Here is a 22,476-nt window from a genome sequence, read left to right as displayed (position 1 = left end):
AATACAGTATGATAGCCTATTGTAGGGAACGGGGATGTGTTCCTGACATTCCAGAGAGAAGAGCAAGATGGACCTATGTGTGATGGTTAGTGAAGCTTTCCCTGCAGGCTCTGTGTTTGATGTTTGAGTCCAGCCCAGTGTGTAGTGTAACTAACATGTCTCAGTGAGTTAGGCTGCACAGGCCTGTGACCCCTGAGTTAACGTTTAACTCCTCAAACACTGAACACATCCTGCTGTCTCCATTCCAGCATCTGTTATTCTATGCATTGTAACAACGTTACTATGTAAATATTGTTATAACATGGGTATAAGAGCAACAAAGTGTTACTTAACATTACCATTGTATGACTATGATGGCACCGGTCAGCTTTTAGGTAAAGAGTCTAACAGCTAACTTTCTGCAGCCCTCATAATCTAGCTGACTGCTGTGTCCACCTGGCCATAACACGCATGAGCCTGAGAACAAACGCACAATATCTCAACCCCACCTTGTGATTAAGAAAAAGCTTGTTGGATAAAGCGGATTATCAAGGTCAAAAGCAGTAACTAAAGTAGGGTGTATGTATGCATGTGTGTTGGCGAGCGTTCATGTGTACGCTCTCCTATACAGATGTGCAATCTTAATTTGATCACTGTTGTTGCAGATAATCTTCCTGTGCAGGATGAAATGCAAACTTGTAGCGTATTCTGTTTTAAAAAGGCTTCTAAAGTTTAATTTCCACTTTAAAATGTCACTTGATTTTCTCTAATGAAAAATGTATCAACTCCTACAAAAATGTCCATTCATAATAATCCACATTTCCTGTTGCTGCAGAATGTATTTTCCTGCTGTGAGAAACTGTTCAAATTAAAATGGCACATCTGTACCTGCTTTGCTTTTAATGGAGATAAGAGTTTTTTTTGTGTGATACTACAAACAAACCTATTGTCAATTCAAATGTTGTATTTACTTCCCACATATAGTTTATAAACTCACTTCCTACCTCTGCAGTCCCCACCCATCACATCCCCTACTTCAGAAAGCAAAGTAGGCTAACCCACTGCAGGGACAGAAACTTGATGTATATTTTCTCTTGCTGAGAGATGTGAAGGAAACACATGAAACCCACATTACGTTACACTGTCTGAGTGTCTTCTTGACATCATCTCCTTCCCATGTTCTCTTGCACATGATGAATTGAGACTCGCTGCTCTTGTCTTCATTCAAGGAAAAATCATCCTAAAGGAACAAAAGTTGTATGATGGATCTGAAGTTTTCCATGACGAACTTTATTTGTCATGGTAATGATATGGAGCTAACATCCTCTCTCTCTGTGAACACGATACAGTGTTAATTAGAACCAGCTTGGCGGGGATTGATGCATTTCTTTCTGGATCAGTTTACAGATGGGACCGTTTTAATGCCAGCTTTTTCTCCATGAGCAGAATGCATCAGCTTTATGACGGGGATGAAGTTTGACATTGTGTTTCATATTTATTCACTATTATGAAGGCATTCATATGCAGTACATGAATGTAATGCCTACATAACGATCATCTGCCTTCTAGCATTGATCAACTCCCATAAGTTTTAAATTGATTGTAAAGTCGGAGGGCAGTGTGCTATTATCTACAATATGTTTGATTTCACTGCTGAGTATGCTGATTTAACCACACGTGTACTGAACCGAACAGTACTGTAACAGGTGTCGTAGGGTAGAGACCAAGATGCAACAGGGAAGTGTATACTCATCTTCTCTTTTTAATATAGAAGAAGGAGAAACAAAATAAGCATGTATGCAATTAACAGAAACGACACTAACAGTTCTGTCAGGTGACAAGCACAAAACAGAATACAACTACCCACAATACAAACACCCCCCTAATTATAGGACCTTCAATCAGAGGCAACGATAGACAGCTGCCTCCAACTGAAGGCCCCAACACCAATTAACTAAACATAGAAATACAAATGACTAGACAGAACATAGAAATAAACTAACATAGAACAATAACCAAAACTCTGGACTAATAAATCAAATACCCCTCTCTACATGGACACATACACACAACCACCCTGAACCACAAAACAAATGCCACGTCCTGATCAAACTAAACACTAACAAATAACACCTTTACAGGTCAGAACGTGACGGTACCCCCCCCCCCTCCCGAAAGGTGCAAACCCCGGATGCACCTAACAAAAAGAAAATACAAAAATAAACCCCAAAACAAAAAAATTCCCAGCTTATATGGGAGGGAAGGGAGGGCGGCCACCGTCACCGACGATGCCTCTGCAACGCTCCCCCCTTCCCGCATACTAGTCCCTACGGAGGTGGCTCTGGAGCGGGATGTATCCCTTGCTCCGCCACTTGCTCACCCCTCTTTGCAGACTCTGGGGCGAGGTCCCTCTTTGTCGACCTCGGACTTGGGATCCTCGCTACGGGCAACTCTGGCTGCGTCGGACTGGAGGGCGACTCTGGCTGCGTCGGACTGGAGGGCGACTCTGGCTGCGTCGGACTGGAGGGCGACTCTGGCTGCGTCGGACTGGAGGGCGACTCTGGCTGCGTCGGACTGGAGGGCGACTCTGGCTGCGTCGGACTGGAGACACTTCTCTCTCGGGCATAGGTGCCGGACACTCTGGGCGAGATGCTGTCGCTGTGCCATCTGGGCGAGGCGCGTGCACTGAAGGCCTGGTACGTGGGGCTGGCGTAGGGGATGCCGGACTAGGCCCACGTACCTCAGGGTTAGTGCTAGGGGCAAGAATAGGTCGAGCTGGACTAGGCTGCCGCTCGGGAAGCCTGGTGCGCGGTGCTGGCTTCGGAGGAGCCAGACTGGAGACACGCACCTGTGGGCTTCTACGAGGAGCAGAAGTAGGATACACCGGGCCTTGGGTAAGTACTGGAAGTCTCGAGCTCACCTCCTGCACAACCCATCCTGGCTGGATGGCAGTAGTAGCCCTGTACGTTCGGGGTGCTGGTACAGGGCGGACTGGGCTTTGCAGGGGCCTGATGGTCGCCGTGCGTAGAGGAGGTGTCCTGTAGCCTGGACTTCGGAGGCGTACCGGTGGCCAGACGTATTGGGCTGGCATCCTCCTTCCAGGCTGGATGCCCACTCTAGCACGGCCTTTGCTTGGGGCTGAGATCACACGCACCGGACTGTGCGTGGGCATGGGCGAGATCTTGCATACCTCTTCGTACTTCGGCGCTCTCCACTCCATGTGCTCCCCATAATAAGCACGAGGTGTTGGCTTCAGGGGCATCCTTTGCCCAGCCACCCACCCCGTGTGCCCCCCCCCCCCCCCAATTTTTTTTATTGGGGCTGCCTCTCAGGCCTCCTTGCTAGCCTCGTCCCAATGTACTTCTCACCGTTCTTTCGCCACGGACCTTCTCCCGCCAGGATTTCCTCCCATGACCACGATTCCCTGTAGTCCTCCTGCTTCCTTGGCTGCTCCCTCTTCTGTTGCTTGGTCCGGTTGTGGTGGGTAGTTCTGTAACAGGTGTCGTAGGGTAGAGACCAAGACGCAACAGGGAAGTGTATACTCATCTTCTCTTTTTAATATATAAGAAAGAGAAACAAAATAAACATGTATACAATTAACAGAAACAACACTAACAGTTCTGTCAGGTGACAAGCACAAAACAGAATACAACTACCCACAATACAAACACCCCCCTAATTATAGGACCTTCAATCAGAGGCAACGATAGACAGCTGCCTTCAACTGAAGGCCCCAACACCAATTAACTAAACATAGAAATAGTTTATTTCTAACATAGAACAATAACCAAAACCCTGGACTAATAAATCAAATACCCCTCTCTACATGGACACATACACACAACCACCCTGAACCACATAAAACAAATACCCCCTGCCACGTCCTGATCAAACTAAACACTAACAAATAACACCTTTACAGGTCAGAACGTGACAAGTACTTTACTGGCCAAACAATTGTTAGGTAATATTTTATGCATCTTTATTGCAAATACTAATGCTCCTCCGCAAGCTTTTTTGTAGTTCTTCTGTTATTTGCTCTTCCCAAATGCGCTGCATGATTTGCAGGCCCTCTAACTTCTCTCCCCAGTACTCTAATCCTCCATTTGTCAATACAACATGATTGTGCTACTCCTCCCATCTTTCTCTCTGTATTTATTGCACACTTTGCTGGGCTTTCCCAGGGAGTCCCGTGCTCTGGTGGAGAGTTACCCAAGTCAGGGATCAGTAGGCATGACAGAGGGCAATGTGGCTTCACAAAATGTTTGTTTTTAGCACACGTGTTACCATGGGTCGCATTCCCCAGAGACAAAAGAGTCTGCTCTCTGACTGTGAAAGATTGCGTAAGCATGTGTGTTCAGGACACGGTATGACGTACAAAGGTATGTATGTATGTATGTATGTATGTATGTATGTATGTATGTATGTATGTATGTATTCTTAATGGATGTCAACTTGGAGGGGAACGTTTGAAGAAGACTTACTTTCTCAGTTTGGTTTGTGTGACTAGAGTTGGAGATTGTTTATACATCCTACTGATTTAATGTAGATATCTTACAGTACATACATGTCTGAGCACGCACGTACGTGTCTCTGTGTAGCTATTAAATCCCACAACAGTTGCAATACAACTATGTGAACCATTCAATGTTATTTTCCATAGCGTGTGTTCTTTCCTAACCTGTTGATGCCGTTTTGAGCTAAGGGGTGTGTGATGGTGCCATTGGTAGATTGATGTTGAAGTGTATGGGTTGAGCAGTTAAATTGTTTCTCAACGACCTGCAAACATATCAACATTTGGACTCCGTTAACGAACAGGCACATTATACAGTGATGAACAGAAAAAACACCTCTGCATTTTGCTCTATTCAACGACATCCAAAATATTGGTCTACTGCATCTCTGTTGACACTGACTGCAGCCCCATTATAATAACCTCCAGTACACAAGCCATAAAATGCTTATCTCAAATGGTGTAACTGACTTGACATGAATATTAACGTTTCATTCGTCCTATGTACTGAAATGTGGTTTAACAACAGATCAAGACAAAGTTGCACAGGTGCTTTCCCAAATGGATTTGGTTTATTGGCATGTGTATGTCTGTGAGAGAAGGATAAGTAGCCTGCATGCGTGTGTCTGTACAGTTTGTAAGATTGTTCAAGGGAGTCTCTTTTTTTTGGCAACATCCTGTGTTTTTGTCTCTTGGCAGTGACTCTCTCTCTCTCACACTTATCTGAGAAATATTGTTTTGCTAACCATCCCATCCTTCCCTTCCTATTGTTTGGAAGGGCTGGTTAACTATGCTTTGCATAATAAAACAAGAGGACTGACATTTTCATGGTGTGAAGCAACTTTTTATCCTATACTGTATATCAACATCGAATGTAAGAAAATAGCCAATTATTGAGAGGAGGGTCGGTTTAGAAAGTGGGAGAAGAGAGGCAGGATGACAGTGTCAGAGCAAAGTGGAGATGGTGACTACATGGAGAGGGAAAGCAAAAGATGGCACACTTCCTCTCATCTGTTTCCTTCCTCATCTGTTTCCTTCCTCTCATCTTTAAAAAGAGACTCCACAGTAGAGCAGTAGTCACACACTCAAAGACTACTTAACTGAATAGAGACACACACACACACACACCAATACTAATGCACAAATAAATATTTAGCTTTTTCATGTAGGTCATCTGTTTATGGTTTGTTGAATGTGCTTTGAGAACTTTTGAATTTGCCAAATGACTTGTGATCGTGTGTGGCTAGAGTCCCACTCCCAACAGGAGCTGTAGTACAGGGGTTGGACCCAGTCACTGGGCTGTTTCTTCTGGACTTGACAAGAGCTTAGCCCGTTCCTCTAACCCCTTGCCACATAGCAGCGAGCACTTGGCACATAATCTGCTCACCCACCCGCTCCACACACACAAAGCTGGGTAATGGACAAGCCGTCTGTGCAAGCATACACACAGACCTTTCACATGCATATGAATCGGGCTGGAAACAACATTATTTTCCAATCATTAAGTTCTGAACAGAACCATTATTTTTTTGTTCTGTTCTACTGTTCCAGACAGAGAAATAAAGTTCTGAACTGTTTAGAACCCCCAAGAAATGACCGTTTCGATTGTTCCTTTTTAAGCCTCTGAAATCGACATTTTGCTCGTCATTAAATTAATTCACAAATCAGTACGGATAGAGCAGCAGCTTGCTATGGAGCTGGCAAGTTTTTTTTTTTTTTTTTTTACATGCGTTGGACAGACGAGTGTAGGGCGCGAAATGCAACTTAAATGTTGCAGGTGGTGAGAGAGGGTAGAGGATGAGGCTTGGCTTGACGCACTGGGCATCTTGTTGTTATGACATGCATTATCTAAATTAGGCCCACAGAATTATACCTATGGAGGAGCAGCTTCCATGAAGGAACTTTTTTATGTCTTTGAACTTCAGAGAGTTGGCTTAACGTTGGACCAGCTAGCTAGCTAACAAGCTTGTGTGTGCAGAGCGGCACCAGAATTAAAATAAAACGTCTTACCTTTTTTGTAGTTAATAAATCCAAATGTGAAAACTATAGTATCCTTAACTAGCACTGAAAAGGTTAATCCATTCTTCCCTCATTAAAAATTTCTCCCTAATTTCTGAATCACGCTTGTAACGTCAGTAGGCTACTAGACTATGCTTCGGAGGGGGAGGGGCAGGTTGCCTACACACACACTTGCAAAAACTTTCAGCTGACAGGCAGACACTGGAATAAGTTTCTGAGTGACAGACTGAGGACTTTGCATAGGCAATTTGTTGTGTTTTTGTGGGACTGGGGAACAGAACAGTTTTTAAAATAATTGTTCTGTTCCAGAAAAGTGTAGATCACTTTCGTTCTGATTCTGTTCCTCGACAAATGTCCTTATTTGTCGGTTCAGTTCCCTGAACCGGTTCCAACCCGTGATAGGAATACAGTCAACATAATGTGTGTACACATAAACATGCACAACCCTACCCTATTAACATAGACCATTTTACACATTATTTACATGCATATACTCTCAGATGACATCACACACGGAATATGAGCGACCACTGTCGCATAAAGTACACTGATGTGTATTTGAACCAATGCAATCCTACTTCTCTGTTAATCACAATGCTTGGCAGTACTATACATTTTTATGATGTAGGTTAGTGAGAGAATGATTCCTATGTGGTCGTAAAGTCTTGTCCGAGCAAGCAATCATCATATATTATGCAATCAAACTGCAGTTGTGCAAATTGAGGGTGGAAAGGATTTTTCCATGCATTTCTCTGGATCTCGGTGAATTTACCTTGCTTCCCAGAGAATAGTTTATTGAGAAAGATCACTCCACTCAAATACTATGCAGCAAATGACAGTAGGGATAGACCTCTCACTAAGTCCGTCCGTACTGCCTTTTGATTTAAAGTGGAATGACAACTTTACTTGTGTGACCGTTTCTCCTCCCATTCACTCACTGTCAAGTGAAATAAATAAATACTGTATTTGTTCATCATTTTATCGTCATTGTTTGTGATGCATGAATGGTGTTATCGTACTTGGTGTCTAATGTCATGTTGTGGTTTCAGGAGGAGGAAGACCCAGACCGGGGACAACCATGTATGAGATGTGGAGACCAGTGTCCGGGCTTTCACATGCATGGCTGGAGGTAGGCCTCTCATACTCCCGTCAGATACTCTAAACACTCCCTCCTCACAGGATCATAGACACCGTTCTCAAGATATTTCATGTGATTATATTTCACGTCATAGGTTTCTTTACTTTCATTTTGGATTCATAACTCATATGTATTATAGATCTGATCACAGTTTAGTGCAGGCAGTGCCTTCTTGTGTGTTGCCTGTTGCTATTTGGTTGTCACTTCATTATTGAGGAAGAGTCACATGGCTAACTTTGCATTATTTGCATAATTAGAGGTGATTTCTGACAACAATTGGGTCTGTGTGTTTTTATATCAGTGTGGACTGGGCCCTTGGAGAGATTAACACAACTGTGTCCATGTTGAGAGCAGGCCTAGATATTGACTCAAACGAGCATTATCCACACACAACACATTTACCACATCCAGAGCAGATAAAGCGCCCAGCAGTGTATATGGAAAGGTCATAGAGAATCTAGGCTATAGACACAAAAGCATATTAAGCAAATGTGAGAGCAGCTGCACTTTGTGTGTGTGTGGACGTTATCCACACACAACACGCACAACCTCTGAAGGCAAGGGATTACCATTAGACATGCTATCTGCATGTGGTTTAGCGTGTTTTTTTACTTTTCAAAGGGTTAATATATTATTTATATAAAATGATTTAACCTTTATTTAACTAGGAAGGTCAGTTAAGAACAAATTCTTATTTACAATGACGGCCTACCCCGGCCAAACCTTAACCCGGACGATGCTGGGCCAATTCTGCGCCGCCCTATGGGACCACCCAATCACGGCCAGTTGTGATACAGCGTGGAATCGAGCCAGGGTCTGTAGTGACTCCTCTAGCATGGAGGTGCAGTGCCTTAGACCGCTGCGCCACTCGGTAGAGCCATAATATGCTATGGATGGATGTAGCCCTATTTTACATGACACTGTAGGCATTCTACACACTGTATCTCAATTAATAAATGAAGAAGAGGTGTTTTAAATAAATGCAAGATGACAAATTTGAAGTCTTGGAATGGACATGGCAGTGATCATAAGAAAAACTTTGCTAAACTAAATTGTGTCTTGAGTTGGTCTTACTACCAGAGAGTATGAAATAGCTGAGCGTTGAACTGGAACAAACTCTAGTGGACACAAGGGGAATTCCACCAGGCTTAGAGGTGAGTCTTTGTCTACCGGTGCGTTAAACACATTTTAACATCATCTATACAGCTCATCTATACCCCTGAAATGAGTATCTGTCAGTTGGAATGTTTTTCAACCATCTATGGTCATATAGCAGTCCAGTCAGTGTCCCCAATGTCTTTCCGAGCAGCAACTAGTTTTCCGCTCCTCTTTCCTCTGTGTTGTACAGTCCTCCTGTATGAACTCCCTCTTCCCTCCTCACTGTGTCCAGCCAGCTGGGTCTCTTGGTTAGTCCTAATCCTGTCCGTCACCCTAATAAGATTAGCCCTTTCAGCTCCTGCTACTGCCGCCACCGCTGTGATGAAGCCCTAACCTCCCCCCCCCCCCCCCCCCCCCCCCTGAATCTCTCCCTCCCTCCCTTTCTCCTTCTCCACATCCCTTTCTTTCAGCTCCTGCCTCTGCCACCACCGCTGTGATAGAGCCCCCCCCCCCCCATCCCTCGCTCACTTTCCCTCCCTCTGCCCATCCCTCTCTGGCTTTTCACTGTCCTTGCTCAGTTAATAAGCACTTTATGAGGAAGGGCAGTTTAGGTGTTGATTTAGGACCGGTAAATCTTTTGAAGACACATATTTATTTTTTGAACCTTTATTTAAGTGGGGAGTCTCATTGAGACCAATGTATCTTTTGCAAGGGAGCCCTGCATGACAAGACCAGCAGCAATTACACTTTAGACGTTAGAAACACAAATACTTCAATCAAGGCGGGAGCATAGGAAACACAAAAACACAATTATAAAAAAACAAACGCATTCCTCTGTGAAGAGATCCTCCACCAACAATCTGAACTGCCGAAAGGCACCAAATCATCCAACTGTAGGGTATTCTGAAGATTGTTCCATAAGTGTGGTGCAAAGAAACTAAAAGCTGTTTTACCTAAATCGGTAGTGACAGAAGGAATTTCAAGAGTTAGCCAGCCCTGTGAGCGGGAATGGTATCTCGTACTTCATATAGGTTAGGAACGATGTTAGGTAATGGGGGAATTTTTGCATAAGAGCTTTATAAACAAACAGAATGCAATGATTCGACCTACACAACACTAATGCGGGCCAGCCCACTTTCTGAAAGAGAATGCAGGGATGAGTGCAAAATCGCACAAGGCTTGAAGTTAACACAGATTGCAATTCTGACTATTTTCTTAAGTGCTCCCTTAGTTGTTTTAGTGAATGGGAACTACACTCACATTTCATGGTAGATTTGACAGAGAGAAACCCCAGCTGGCAGATTGAACGAATAATGCGTCAGATAGAAGGAAGGTCAAGTCAACAGGCTTTGAAGACAAACCAACCTTAATCTAAAGCACATGGTAACTCTACTGTACTTTTATACTGTCATACTAAAAATACAGATAAACTTGATATACCACTGTCATCACACCATTAATGTGTTAACCATATACAATATGTTAATCTGTGACTCAAAGTTGTTAAAGTCAGTTTTGTTATGGTGAAGTTATTGAACGTAGCAAAGACATTGGGCCAAATAGAGTTTACTTGGTTGGTGACGTGAATTTTTTTGTTTTGTTTAATGTTCCAGTCTGGTATCAGAAGAATGAGAGGTGTTTAATCGTTTTAAGCCGGAGGTGTCAGAACCACAGTTAAGAGGGCAGAATAAATACATGATTGAGATGTATGGGGGTCACTGCTTAACATCTTAAAGACTCCAGAGTCCAGGACAAATAACCTCTCCTTTAATAACCCATTCACAGCAACACCTGACCCCATTACCCCCATGGAGGACAAACAGGCAAGTGACCAAAGAGCTCCGCTGTTTAACCACACTGTCAGGGCAGTGATCCATCTTCAGCACACTCTCTCCCAGACAGGGCTGAGGCCTCAGAGGCAGATGTCTGTATCCACCAGAGGAGGAATTAAGTTACTTGTGGCCCCACAGGTCCCAGTCAGTGACATTGACACACAGAGTGCTCAGAACCAACTAATTGGGGAGGGCAGGCAGGCAGGCGGGTGGCATGGCGATTACTCTGGCACTAATTGGTGGCCACAGAGCGAGCGTTCTGGGACCGTGTCCATCTGTTTCTTGATGGATCTGTCTAATCTGGACTCAGAGTACCATCATGACACAGTAAGAGAGAGAGGCTATACTGTAGCTACTCCGTTTCAATCACAGCTAATCACCCCAAGAGCACACACGCATTCATGCCAATAGGATTATTTATCACTGTACTGTACACACTGTTTGGTACATTACACTACCCATTTAATCTATTTGACTATTGAGTGGCCAAACCGATGGGACTGGGTGGCTAGTTTAAGATGTACATATCTTAAAAGTCTGACAATTTGACTTAGTTCAGAGTGGACGATGAAGTTGTGATTTTATGGAAGATTTTGTAGCTAAATATTCTAACTGTTCATTATGTTTGGATTGATGGCACACTTTACAGATGTTTGAACTGAGAGTGATGCTAGTATTGGTTGGTGAGTGACAGAGACCAGAAAAGGGACAATACCAGAGATGTACAGAGGGATAAAAGAGAGATTTGACAGGCGAGGCGAATTAACACAGATCAAAGGGCCTTTTTGGTGGGATCATTTGACTGACAGGTCATCCTGGAGTGATTGAAAGTGAGGTTAGATGAGCTGTTATGTTGTACTTCTTTGAGGCCTGCAGCTAATCCAAGAGCTGCTCTGAATGTCATCCTTTTTAATTGGTCCAAACAGAAGTACTTGATAATCCACCAGAGTTGTTTTTTATCAATTATGCTCATCTTGATTTGACAGAACTAAGAATGATTCGTTCACAAATGGGTGGAGGTAGGGGCATGGATTTCTTTGTGACATTATTGACAAAAGCTAAAGTGGCTTTATTTCTTCCTTTACTCATTTGTTTTGTTGAATGTAGCCACTAATTGGAAGGCTACTCGCTCATAGAACATACAAGTGAAAGTTAATGTGTTAGCTCACAGTGGGAAGTAGATAGTGTTCATTATGTTCAGTGGATAAGAGTACCACAAGCTAATGGATAGTGTTTTGTAGGGATGTAATAATTCACCGATACGCATCGGTCCATGATTCAAATGTTTAAGAAACGAATGCATCGGTCCGCGGACCCCAAACCGATCCAAATGTAGCATGCATCAGTCAGAAAATCTATTCAAATGTAACGACTCACAAATGAAATGTTTTTTTTGTTGTTGCTCATATTACTTTCTTTCTACCTTCTGAAAATAGCATTTTGTAACAACTGATGCATCCTAAGTGTCAAACTAAGCATGTATTGTGTTGACAGTCACTAGGCATGTTTCCATTGACCCAGGTTTATTTGACAAAAGCAATGTCTAAAATAAAATGTGTATGTATGTGTATATATGTATATGTATATATGTGTATATATATTGTATATTTGCGATGTGTAATGGTAACAAGTAATTTATGAGTTGAGTGACAACTTATGTAATTTGCTAGTGTAACCGGTGTGAAATGGCTAGCTAGTTAGCGGTGCGCTAGTAGCGTTTCAATCAGTGACGTCACTCGCTCTGAGACCTTGAAGTAGTTGTTCCCACGGCTTCTGTGGAGCGATGGGTAACGATGCTTCAAGGGTGACTGTTGTCGATGTGTTCAGAGGGTCCCTGGTTCAAGACCAGGTTGGGGCGAGGAGAGGGACGGAAGCTACACTGTTATCTATGCCCTGCTGAATATTGTGTTTTACCAGAATAAAAGTGAGCTATTGGAGACAACTCTCATCTGGCTATAGGCTACCTGCTGAACAGGGCTTACAACGCTCATCTGGCTATAGGCTACCTGCTGAACAGGGCTTACAACGCTCATCTGGCTATAGGCTACCTGCTGAACAGGGCTTACAACGCTCATCTGGCTATAGGCTACCTGCTGAACAGGGCTTACAATGCTCATCTGGCTATAGGCTACCTGCTGAACAGGGCTTACAACGCTCATCTGGCTATAGGCTACCTGCTGAACAGGGCTTACAACGCTCATCTGGCTATAGGCTACCTGCTGAACAGGGCTTACAACTCTCATCTGGCTATAGGCTACCTGCTGAACGGGGCTTACAATAGATTTTATTTTTATTGTTCAGGTTCACCATCAGCAATAGTTTTGGTAGTTTTGCTTTAAACAATCAGTGTAGAAAACATTAGGAACACCTCAGAACAACCCCTATTCATCGGGGCATGGACTCGACAAGGTGTTGAAAGCGTTCCACAGAGATGCTGGCCCATGTTGACTCCCATAGTTGTGTCAAGTTGGCTGGATGTCATTTGGGTGGTGGGCCATTCTGGTTACACACGTTAAACTGTTGAGTGTGGAAAAACCCAGCAGCGTTGCAGTTCTTGACACACTCAAACCGGCGCGCCTGGCACCTACTACCATACCCTGTTCAAAGGCACTTACATCTTTTGTCTTACCCATTCACCCTCTGAATGGCACACATACATAATCCAGGCCCAGCTCATGAGATCTATCAGCAGCAGATTTTAATTTAGAATGTAAAAAATCTTAGTGCATCTAATCGCATCGATTCATTCTCTAATCAAATCGATACTCACCGAATCGTTTCAACCCCCCCCTCCAAAAAAAATCCTGTATTGTATCAAGGCTCTAGTTTAATCTCATCTTGATTATTGTCCAGTCTTATGGCACTGCACAGAAAGACCTAGTTAAGATGCAGCTGGCCCAGAACAGAACGGCATGTCTTGCTCTTTATTGTAATCAGAGGGCTAATATTAATACTATGCATGCCAGTCACTCTTGGCTAAGAGTTGAGGAAAGACTGATTACATCACTTCTTGTTTTTATAAGAAACATTCATGTGCTGGAAATTCCAAATTGTTTGCATAGTCAATTTACACATAGCACTGACACACACACTTATCCCACCAGACATGCCACCAGGGGTCTTTTCACAGTCCCCAGGTCCAGAACAAATTCAAGGAAACATGCAGTATTCTACAGAGCCATGATTGCATGGAACTTCCTTCCGTCTCATATAGCGCAAGTGAACAGCAAACCTGGTTTCAAAAAAACAAATAAAACAACATGTCGCGGCACAACGGCCTCTCCCCATGTGACCTACTTGTTGTGTGTACTATATGTGCTGGCATCTGTGTAACTGATAGATGCACACACATGCACACTACATGTTAATGTTTATACATTTATGTCAATTGTAAAGTCTTTTGTCTTAAATGTATTTTTTGTTACGTGTCGGACCCCAATAAGACTAGCTGTCGACAATAAATACAGTATATCACACAAGTGAGTACACCCCTCACATTTTTGTAAATATTTGAGTATATCTTTTCATGTGACAACACTGAAGAAATGACACTTTGCTACAATGTAAAGTAGTGAGTGTACAGCTTGTATAACAGTGTAAATTTGCTGTCCCCTCAAAATAACTCAACACACAGCCATTAATGTCTAAACCGCTGGCAACAAAAGTGAGTACACCCCTAAGTGAAAATATCCAAATTGGGCCCAATTAGCCATTTTCCCTCCCCGGTGTCATGTGACTCGTTAGTGTTACAAGGTCTCAGGTGTGAATGGGGAGCAGGTGTGTTAAATTTGGTTTCATCGCTCTCACACTCCCTCATACTGACTGGTCACTGGAAGTTCAACATGGCACCTCATGGCAAAGAACTCTCTGAGGATCTGAAAAAAAGAATTGTTGCTCTACATAAAGATGGCCTGGGCTATAAGAAGATTGCCAAGACCCTGAAACTGAGCTGCAGCACGGTGGCCAAGACCATACAGCGTTTTAACAGGACAGGTTTCACTCAGAACAGGTCTTGCCGTGGTCAACCAAAGAAGTTGAGTGCATGTGCTCAGCGTCATATCCAGAGGTTGTCTTTGGGAAATAGACGTATGAGTGCTGCCAGCATTGCTGCAGAGGTTGAAGGGGTGGGGGGTCAGCCTGTCAGTGCTCAGACCATATGCCGCACACTGCATCAAAGTGGTCTAGATGGCTGTCGTCCCAGAAGGAAGCCTCTTCTAAAGATGATGCTCAAGAAAGCCCGCAAACAGTTTGCTGAAGACAAGCAGACTAAGGAAATGGATTACTGGAACCATGTCCTGTGGTCTGATGACACCAAGATAAACTTATTTGGTTCAGATGGTGTCAAGCATGTGTGGCGGCAACCAGGTGAGGAGTACAAAGACAAGTGTGTCTTGCCTACAGTCAAGCATGGTGGTGGGAGTGTCATGGTCTGGGGCTGCATGAGTGCTGCCGGCACTGGGGAGTTACATTTCATTGAGGGAACCATGAATGCCAACATGTACTGTGACATACTGAAGCAGAGCATGATCCCCTCCCTTCGGAGACTGGGCCGCAGGGCAGTATTCCAACATGATAACGACCCCAAACACACCTCCAAGACGACCACTGCCTTGCTAAAGAAGCTGAGGGTAAAGGTGATGGACTGGCCAAGCATGTCTCCAGACCTAAACCCTATTGAGCATCTGTGGGGCATCCTCAAACGGAAGGTGGAGGAGTGCAAGGTCTCTAACATCCACCAGCTCTGTGACGTCATCATGGAGGAGTGGAAGAGGACTCCAGTGGCAACCTGTGAAGCTCTGGTGAACTCCATGCCCAAGAGGGTTAAGGCAGTGCTGGAAAATGATGATGGCCACACAAAATATTGACACTTTGGGCGCAATTTGGATATTTTTACTTTTGTGTACTCACTTTGTTGCCAGCGGTTTAGACATTAATGGCTGTGTGTTGAGTTATTTTGAGGGGACAGCACATTTACACTGTTATACAAGCTGTACACTCACTACTTTACATTGTAGCAAAGTGTCATTTCTTCAGTGTTGTCACATGAAAAGATATACTCAAATATTTACAAAAATGTGAGGGGTGTACTCACTTTTGTGATATGCTGTATATATTATTTTTTAAATCACGTATCGGAGCCCATATATCGAATCATTTTTATATTTACATTTTAGTCATTTAGCAGACGCTCTTATCCAGAGCGACTCACAGTAGTGAATGCATACATTTCATTTCATACATTTTTTTTCTGTGCTGGCCCCCCGTGGGAATCAAACCCACAACCCTGGCGTTGCAAACACCATGCTCTACCAACTGAGCTACAGGGAATCGTCTTGAAAGATGCACATCCCTGACATGGATTCTTCACACACTATTTTTGTAGAGGATATAAGAAGTGTGTATATACTGTATTGTTTATCTAAATGTATAGTACTAGTTTGTGATGTGCCTCAGGAGCAGAGTAGAAAAGCAGCCTACACTGCTTTACTGTATCCTACTTTACTGTGTCCTACTTTACTGTGTCCTACTGCCCATCAGTCAATCACGTATGGGATTATCCACAGCCAGTCTCACTGTTTACACATCAACACAAAGAAAGATGCCTCAACAACAACTGTTACAGCCACAGTGCGCTGACACAGAGGCGTAACACGGATTACAAGCTAAACAGATCAAATCAGCATCTGCTCATGCTCTGTAACCACGGTAACAATGCTGGTCATTTCTGAGGCCCTCTTGGTGGCAGTAGCTGGGTGTGGCTGTGGAGGCTGTGTGTGCCCTCCTGGCATTCCATCTGAGTGTAGCTAAATATACTCTTAATGGCCAGCTAGATGTCTTTCCTGGCTGGCAAGAAGATACAACTAGCTTAATAACACTCAAGCCCATTTGCACACAGTCCTTATCATTTAAAATAAATTGGTTTAGAAACTGCTCTCTAGCTCTGGCTGATGTAATTAGGTTTAATGTTGGACTTGGCAACTATACTCTGAACAACTCTTTTCTGATTTATTTTACTGATAAACCTCCCTGTCATTTTGAGTAGTTGGTGGGTGGCTGGATAACATTTCCTGGTACATCTGTAGTGGTTTTCCTGCTGCCTGCATGCTGGAAGTCATCTGTATTACACACACACACACACACACGTACACACATGGTGTCTCACTGTGCCTCTTACATGCAAGCATGTACAGTGTACAAAGGCTCTGAGGACAACAGCTGGGGCCAGATTGTGGCTAGTGAGTCTTGCCAGAATGGCTTACCCTGAGGTGACCTGCTATGTTTACCATGATTTATACTGGTCCTGCTGCACTACAACCTGGCCTTATAAGGAGCTACGGCAGCCAGTGATGGAAGCAATCCATTTAGGAACAAAGTAAATGTACAGCTAAAGCATAGATATCATAGTATCAGCAGACTGAATAGCAGCAGAATAAAGATCGGACAGGAAAGCCCAACAGTTTAATATTTTAATGGGAAGGTAATAGTAGTAAGGATGGGGTGGGAGACTTTAAAACAGGGGACTGGCTGATGGTGAATGATGTTTATCCACATGAAAGGATTGACCTCTGGTCAGAGAGAGAGTGGGTGTGTTTAGAGCTGGTGTTTTGGTTATGGCTGGGTTAAGGGGTGGGGGGGCTGGGGTGTGTCTAAGCAAAGCGGCTTTGTCCTCCATCTGTGCCTGAGGAACAGGCCTTGAGCCACAAATACCAGCTGAGGGCTTGTTATGCAATCACGCAAGAGCCAGAGAGATGCTGTATATGCAGCAGCCAACACACTGATGCATCCACACACACGTAATGCTTACACATACATTAACACGTACTGTACAAAACCTTTCTCCCATGATCAATCCCACATACAGATAGGCCCAATTACAGATTGATTCTGAGGAAAGATATGACATCCCAGAGCTGGTGTCTTCCTCCTGCTATAGATGTAGGATCTTAATTTAATCAACAGGATTGTTGCAGGATAAACTTTTCTGCAATGCAGGTCATTTAAAACTTGTGGTGTATTTGAGGTTTAAAAAGGCTTCTGAAATGTCATTTTTCACGTAGAAATTTCAGACGTAAGTTTACCTTACAAAAAGCATTTCCTGTTCCTGCAGGATCATTTTTCTGCTGTAGCAGACTGACTCAAATTAAGATCCTCCATCTGTATTAACCACTGTAGGACGCCCAGGCTTACATCAGTGACCTCATTTCCTGCTAGCTCAGGGGAGTGATAGAGCAATGGTGGGAATCCTAAAGGAAAAATCCACTCAAACTCGATATTTGTGTTAGTCCTCTGATACAGACCCAAAATGTTTTGCATGTCAGCAGTCAGGTTTTCAAGATATTGTAAAACGCATCATCAAGATAGTTTTTGAGTGGAGTTTCCTTTTGATATGCAGGGTCTGATTCAAGAAGAGATGAGACTTACCAGTGTGTTTACCATAGGTGACAAGGTGTTAAATATGACCCCTCAACAAGCAGGGGTCAGTCTCTCATCAGGTAATCGGAGAACGGTCAGCGACCTCATCCAGTTAGGTGTGTGTCCGACCGTGTCACTGTTACACTGAATGCGGGTGTGCATGTCAGTTTGCAGTTTGACTACATGTTCGTTTTCGCTTCTGCGCAGTGAGTATTTTCACTGGGTCTGTGTGTCTGAGTTTGTGATGTGCCTCTCCTTGGATGAACACCTGCTGTTGTCTTAGTAATGCGTGACTGTAATGCAGGGAGTCATATTGAGTCACGCTCAAGAATGTTTGTGGGCTTGCTAATTACATCATGTATCCAACGCAAAGTATGTTCATGCCATGGAATACTTGACTACTGACACTATAGATTTGTGGGCATGTGTATGACTCTATTGGAGCGGTTGGCAATCAATGGCATGTTTTTATGATTAGATAGTAGGATGTGTTAAAAAATCTTAGTTTGGTGGGTGTTGCATGTATTGGACCTGTTGTCCTCCTCTCTTTCCATCCACAGGAAGATCTGTGTAGTATTCTGGTTGCCATGTATTGTTCCCACCATCACTCTTTTCATCCACAGGAAGATCTGTGTGCACTGTAAGTGTGTGCGTGAGGAGCATGCAGTGCGGACAGTGCCGGGCCAGCTGGAGAGGATGATGGTGAAACTGGTCTCAGACCTCCAGAGACACTCCATCTCCGACGACGACTCAGGCTGTGCCTCTGAGGAGTACACCTGGGTCCCGCCTGGACTCAAGCCTGAACAGGTCAGAACCAGCTTTCAATATACTTGGCATCGCTCATTTACTCATGCGTTTCCTTTATTTTGACAGTTACCTGTATGTTTAAACTTCAACACTCATTCTTATTTGCATACACACAGGGTAAAAAAAAATGGCCTCGCAGCCCCTCTCAAAGAAGTGTGTGTCTGAACATGCTTGTTTTAATGCAGGTGTATCAGTATTTCAGCTGTATCCCGGAGGACAGAGTGCCCTATGCTAACAGCTCAGGAGAGAGGTACCGCATAAAACAGCTCCTCCACCAGCTACCAGCTCACGACAGTGAGGTAACAGTCGCTAATACTGTAACTCTGTGTGGGGTTTTGGTTGTTCTAAAGCCCTGGGCTGTAATATGATTGTTTTCTGTGATGCTTTTCTGACTCAGCATTTTAACTATTCTTTAATACTGTACTGCATGTCTGTGTGAGATTTTGGTTTCCCTAGCCTCTGGGCTGTAATGTACAGTAATAGTCACAAGTTTGGACACACCTACTCATTCCAGTTTTTAAAAAATAGATATTTTATAATTTTTTACTATTTTCTACATTGTAGAATAATAGTGAAGACATCAAAACTATGAAATAGCACATGGAATCATGTAGTAACCAAAAAAGTGTTAAACAATTGTTCAAAGTAGCCACCCTTTGCCTTGATGACAGCTTTGCACACTCTTGGCATTCTTTCAACCAGCTTCATGAGGTAGTCACCTAGAATACATTTCAATTAACAGGTGTGTCTTGAAAGTTAATTTGTGGAATTTTTTTCCTTAATGTGTTTGAGCCAATCAGTTGTGTTGTGACAAGGTAGGGGTGGTATACAGAAGATATCCCTATTTTGTAAAAGACCAAGTCCATATTATGTCAAGAACAGCTCAAATAAGAAAGAGAAACAACAGTCCATCATCCGGAAACTTTCAAGAACTTTGAAAGTTTCTTCAAGTGCAGTCACAGAAACCATCAAGCGCTATGATGAAACTGACCGCCACATGAAAGGAAGACCCAGAGTTACCTCTGCTGCAGAGGACACGTTCATTAGAGTTACCAGCCTCATAAATTGCAGCCAAATAAATGCTTCAGAGTTCAAGTAACAGACACATTTCAACATCAACTGTTCAGAGGAGATCTTGTGAATCAGGCCTTCATGGTCAAATTGCTGCAAAGAAACCACTACTAAAGGACATTTATAACATTCAGATGTCATAAATCAGCAATGCAGAGCTCTCCCTGTCCTATGCCGTGCCTTGATTGTATTACTGTTGATGATATCTGGAAATGTGCATGTACAACCTGGCCCATCTACTGTTGCTAGCCCCAATTCTGACTTGTGCTCTGATCAATTGAAAGTGTGGGTTTACAGCTCCAATCCAGATGTGTTGGTCATTAGAGACGTGGTTAAGGAAGAGTTTTGAATACTGATGTTAACCTTTCTGGTTATAACCTTTTCCGGCAAGACAGATCTTCCAAAGGTGGGGGAGTGGCAATCTTTACCAAGGATCACCTTCAGAGCTCGGGTGTCTCCACCAAGTCTGTCCCCAAACAATTTGATTTGCTGGTTTTAAGCATTAAACTTTTAAATAGCTCTTTGTTGACTGTTGCTGGGTGCTATCGTCCTCCATCAGCACCGGCCTGTACCCTACCTGCCCTAAGATCTCTCCTGGCCCCTTATACTGAGTCTGAATTTGTCCTGCTAGGTGACCTAAACTGGGACATGCTTAAACCCCCTGACCAAGTCCTAAAGCAATGGGACTACCTGTCACGTCCTGACCAGTATAAGGGGTTATTGTTTATTGTAGTTTGGTCAGGACGTGGCAGGGGGTATTTGTTTTATGTGGTTTGGGGTTTATGGTATATGTATTTATGTAGAGGGGTGTTTGATTTATGTGTTCCGGGGTTTTTGGGTAATGTTCTTGCTTTGTATTTCTATGGTTTTCTATGTTGTGTATTTCTTTGTTGGCCTGGTATGGCTCTCAATCAGGAACAGCTGTACATCGTTGTTGCTGATTGAGAGTCATACTTAGGTAGCCCTGTTTCACCTGTCCCTTTGTGGGAAGTTGTTGTTGTACTGCTGTGTGTTAGCCTGCAACACTGTTCGTTCGATCGTTTTCTTGTTTGTTTACGTGTTCTAATAAAGTCCCTATGAGCACTCAACCCGCTGCGCCTTGGTCCACTATGTACGACGACTGTTACACTACCTACATTTTTCTCAGATTATTACCAATCCCACAAGGCATGACTCCAAACATCAAGAAAAGGCTACTCTCCTTGATGTTATCCTCACAAATAATCCTTATAGGTATCAGATTGGTGTTTTCTGTAATGACCTTAGTGATCACTGTTTTACAGCCTGTGTTCGTAACGACTGCTCAGTGAAACGACCTGTCCTGATTTGTCATAGACGCTTGCTAAAAACATTAATGAGCAAGCCTTACTTCATGAACTGGCCTCTGTAAAATGGTATGGAATCAGCTTTATCCCCTCTGTCGAAGACGCTTGGACCTTCTTTTTTGATATTTTCAGTGGTATTGTTAACAAACACGCCCCCATAAAGAAAATGAGAATTAAAAACAGGTTCAGCCCCAGGTTTGACTGTGATCTTGCAGAGTTACCCCACCAGAAGAATTGCATTTGACGAGGCTCGGCACACGCATACTCAGGCTGACTGGCTCTCGTTCAGGCAAATGAGAAATAAGTGCACTCAGGCTATCCAGAACGCAAGTCAGTTACTTTAAGGAGCAGTTCTCTCTCTGTGGGTCTAACCCCAAGACGTTCTGGAAAACGGTTAAAGACCTGGAGAATAAACCCTCCTCCTCACAGCTGCCCATGTCCCTTAATGTTGATGATATGGTTGATGTGGCAGTCACTGAGTCCGAGGTGCTAAAGGAGGTCCTTAAACTTCACCCCCCAAAAACATCTGGGTCAGATGGTTTAGACCCTTTCTTCTTTAAGGTTGCTGCCCCTATTGCCAACCTTTTTAACCTGTCTCTCCTTTCTGGGGAGGTTCCCATTGCTTGGAAGGCAGCCACGGTTTGTCCTTTATTTAATGGGGAGATCAAGCTGATCCTAAATGTAATAGGCCTATTTCTAATTTGCTCTGTCTATCAAAAGTGTTGGAAAAACGTGTCAATAATCAACTGACTGGCTTTCTTGATGTCTATAGTATTCTCTGGTATGCAATCTGGTTTCTGTTCAGGTTATGGATGTGTCTGCAACCTTAAAGGTCCTCAATGATGTCACCATTGCCTTTTGATTCTAAGCAATATTGTGCTGCTATTTTTATTGACACGGTAGACCATTCCATTCTTGTGGGCTGGCTAAGGAGTGGTTTGCTAACTACCTCTCTCAAAGAGTGCAGTGTATAAAGTCAGAAAATCTGCTGTCTCAGCCTCTGCCTGTCACCAAGGGAGAATCCCAAGGCTCAATCCTAGGCCCCACGCTCTTCTCAATTTACATCAACAACATAGCTCAGGCAGTAGGAAGCTCTCCCATCCATTTATATGCAGATTATAGTCTTACACTCAGCTGGCCCCTCCCCGGATTTTGTGTTAAATGCTCTACAACAAAGCTTTCTTAGTGTCCAACAAGCTTTCTCTACCCTTGACCTTGTTCTGAACACCTCTAAAACAAAGGACGTGGTTTGGTAAGAAGAATGCCCCTCTTCCCACAGGT

The 22,476-nt window shown here is 43.5% G+C and overlaps 1 protein-coding gene across 1 annotated transcript in view; it reads left to right on the top strand.

Moving 5' to 3' along the window:
- LOC115168065 (protein prickle) overlaps window positions 1-22,476 on the top strand; it is a 37,317-nt gene that overhangs the window by 4,477 nt on the left and 10,364 nt on the right. The window contains exons 2-4 of the mRNA XM_029722952.1: window positions 7,561-7,640; window positions 18,616-18,799; window positions 18,985-19,098. Coding sequence (XP_029578812.1) covers window positions 7,561-7,640; window positions 18,616-18,799; window positions 18,985-19,098 — 378 coding nt within the window. The remainder of the gene's footprint in view (window positions 1-7,560; window positions 7,641-18,615; window positions 18,800-18,984; window positions 19,099-22,476) is intronic.

The sequence above is a fragment of the Salmo trutta genome, chromosome 30, assembly GCF_901001165.1.
Source record: "Salmo trutta chromosome 30, fSalTru1.1, whole genome shotgun sequence".
NCBI lineage: Eukaryota > Metazoa > Chordata > Actinopteri > Salmoniformes > Salmonidae > Salmo > Salmo trutta.
The sequence above is the reverse complement of the archived record's forward strand: the minus strand, read 5'-3'. Positions and strand labels throughout refer to the sequence as shown.